Source organism: Aptenodytes forsteri, unplaced genomic scaffold (assembly GCF_000699145.1).
Source record: "Aptenodytes forsteri isolate BGI_AS27 unplaced genomic scaffold, ASM69914v1 Scaffold841, whole genome shotgun sequence".
NCBI classification, from domain to species: Eukaryota; Metazoa; Chordata; class Aves; order Sphenisciformes; family Spheniscidae; genus Aptenodytes; species Aptenodytes forsteri.
The window spans coordinates 140,365-143,463 of NW_008796189.1; the positions used below are offsets into that span (position 1 = coordinate 140,365).

At 59.3% G+C, this 3,099-nt stretch overlaps 1 protein-coding gene across 1 annotated transcript in view; it reads left to right on the plus strand.

Moving 5' to 3' along the window:
• The first annotated feature begins 1,780 nt into the window (after positions 1-1,780).
• CCDC153 (coiled-coil domain containing 153) overlaps positions 1,781-3,099 on the plus strand; it is a 7,447-nt gene continuing 6,128 nt past the window's right edge. The window contains exons 1-2 of the mRNA XM_009287965.1: positions 1,781-1,847; positions 2,600-2,665. Coding sequence (XP_009286240.1) covers positions 1,781-1,847; positions 2,600-2,665 — 133 coding nt within the window. The remainder of the gene's footprint in view (positions 1,848-2,599; positions 2,666-3,099) is intronic.

A 3,099-nucleotide genomic window follows, 5' to 3' on the forward strand; every position in this document is an offset into this window, starting at 1 on the left:
ACCGGAGGGTGCCCTGGCCGGCTCCAGGATACCACAAGTACCTGGGGAGAGGGCTGGGGAGGGTTACACCAGCTTTGTGGAGTCAAATATAAAAATCACCATGGCCCCAATCCAAAGAGATCAGGGAATATGCTTGAGCAATTGCGTTCCTAACTATCTGCTTCTTTGGGCATGATTCACTCCAAGTCGCAGCTGTATTTACGTGTGAAACTTCAAGCAAAGGTTTCTTTCTCTTGGGACTGTTCCCTCCCTGCAGGAAAAGAGGAGTCCAGCACCCCTCTGCAGGGCTCCCATTTGCTTCTGTCCCTCAGGGCCCTGCCGGGGCCAGGGCCGTGCTCAGCACAGCGGTCACTTGCCACTGCTGCGCCGGAAAGCCACGTCACGCTGGTTGTTTTGAAATCGCTTCCCTCCAGCCTGGCAGCTGGCAGCCGAGAGTGTGTCTGGGTGCCTGGGTGCCTCTGGCTGCCCGCATACATCTCATGTGTGGTTGTGGGTCAGAGCAGCGTCTAGGTCCCTTGCTGGTCATGCCAGCCAAGGCTGGGCATAAGCATGTGCTCCCTTTCCCTTCTGTCCCCCACACTGCCTGCCAGCCAGCTGCCAGGCCCACGCACGCACTGACGCCCCTCTGATTGCTCAGCTCTACATGGCTGGGCAGTGGTTTCAGATGCGTGTGCGTGGGTGTGCACAAGGTGCACGCCAGCTTCTGCGCCTGCACGTCTGCACAGGGGAACAGCCCCCACCATCGCCCCTGGCCCAGGGCCAGCTCCCCTGGCTCTCCACACCCAGCCTGCCGCCCTGCCAGCTCCTCCAGCAGGACTGCGTGTCCCTTCCAGGCGTCCCCGGGGTTGCCCTGGCAGCGGATGGCCCTGCAGCCTCCCCATGCACCAGCTCCCTGCTCCCGCTGCCTGCCTGGCTCCTGCTGCACTGCCCACGCAACGAGGTCTGCGTCCTACTGAAGAACTGCAGCGCACCCAGGAATCACCTGCTCGCTCCCAGGTATTTGGGGTTAATTGCATCCTGAGCAGAAACAGCAGTTTAAAATCCTCTCCCTTCCTTCCTCTCCTATTTTATAAAGAAGATCCCAATCCAGCCGCAGGCCCCAGGGCAAAACTCACAGCACTGAGCAGGAGGGTGTGCCGGAGGGGAGAGCCAGGGCAGGAAGGGAGGAAGACACCAGGCTTGTTTCAGGCTGTGACCTGGGAGTTGCCCTCCCTGCCATATCCCCATTTCCGCACAGCTCAGCTGGACCTGTGCTGGGGCTGCTCTGGGACTGCTGTTCTGGGATGTGAGCGGGACGAGGTCCAGCCTACCTGATAAGAGCCGTGTCCAACAATCCTGCAGCCAAACATGACCAGTTCAGTGCTGGGGAGTGGGGCTGGCTTCAGACCACCCCAGCGCTGCACTGGGCGCAGGGTGTGTTCGATCCATGCCTCTGTCACGGGAATGAGATGCTCAGCTGCTGCAAGGCAGAAGCGGGTTTTAGGCCAGATAACAACCTGCCTTCATTGCAGATAGTTGCTACAACAGCAGGGATTAGCTTGAAGGCAGCTGCTGCATCTTGAGGGACTGAGGTCTGTGCTAGCAGCCGGGACAGGTGCTGGCAGGACAGCCATCCTGGTGGAGGCACAGCAGCTCCACCTGCCTGGGTCTCGCTTCCTGGGGAAGGAGAGGCCTTTTCCTCCATGTGCTCGGGGGCCCACTGCCTCCCCTTTCTCCCTCAAAAGTCCAGTGCGTGATCACCAGTTGCTGAGAGGGAGCACTGGTATCACTTTGCAGGAGGATGCCTCCGAAGAGCAAAGGGAAAGGTAGAAAAGGAGTGAAGCAGCAGCAGCAGCGAAACATAGCAGGTGAGTCTGGGATCTTCTCTCCCTCCAGCCAGCAGGAATGTGCCTCTCCTGTCCCTCCCCTGCTGCTTCCCTGCCCCAGCGAGAGCAGGCATCGTGGGGGCTGCTGGAAGCAGGAGCTGGGAGCACCGGGGCACAGGATTGCACCGGGGCCCCATGGGACAGCCTGGCTGCAGCTCTTGCATCTCCCCCGGCCCTGCTCACCCTGTGCCAGGGCAGCAGCACAGTTACGCCTGATGAGATACAGGAGGCAGGGGGGTCCAGGGCCCTGCCTGAAGCACCCTGCACCCCACTGCACCCTCCAGCCCAGCAGAATCCAGGGGAGAGGCCAAAGAGAGTGGCTCTGCCAGGTCCCAGCCTCTCCTACACACCTCTGAAAGCGGAAGCATGCACCAGGCTGGAAGAGCGTCTGGAGTGGGGTTTTGTAAGGGGTCCCCAAGCCTCTATGCACCATGGCTACTGCCTCATCTTCACTGCAAAATCCCAGCCCTCAGTTGCAAATGAGAGTGCACCTCTCCAGGGCAGCCGCTTCAAGTAAAACCAGCTACACCTTGACTCTGTGTCTCACAGGTGTTTGCACAAATACTGCCCTAGTGCCGGTGTTTGAGCCGGAGGTGTGTCCCAGCCAAGATTTCCTGGGGCGAACATCCCAAGGCAGGCTTCCCCTGAGCCATCTGACAGCCCTTGGTGTTCCTGGGCTAAGCCCCTTTAAAAAGCTGCTCTTGACTCTTGTCCCTTCCTTCCTCTGGCTGCAGAAAGCCAAGCTGAAGAGATGTACAGGAAAGCAGCACTGGAGGTTGACATGCCAAAAGAGCGCCTGGGTAAGGTCGGGAGGAGGCAGGGGCTGGGGCAAGCAAGGGATGCCTGCTGTCCTGCGTGTACTTCCTATGGACTAGCCCTTCCTGGCGGCAAGTCACGCCAGAGGATGGCACACGCCCTCCCTTGCCATGTGGGCTCCAGCCGCAGGGGCTGCCTGTGCTGTCCCAAGAGTCCCTGGTGTGCTGCGCAGCAGCCGCTTACAGAGGCCAGCAATGCTGCAGAGATGGCACAGAAAAAGAGGAGCAATGGGGAAAGCAGATAGGAGGTGGTAGGGATGCTGCAGTGGGGCACTCCCCTGAAAATGCTTTCCCAGCATGGCGCTGGGCTGAAACAAAGGGGAGGTTTCATGCTATGAATCACAGAATCATTTAGGTTGGAAAAGACCTTTAAGATCATCGAGTCCAACCGTTAACCTAGCCCTGCCAAGTCCACCACT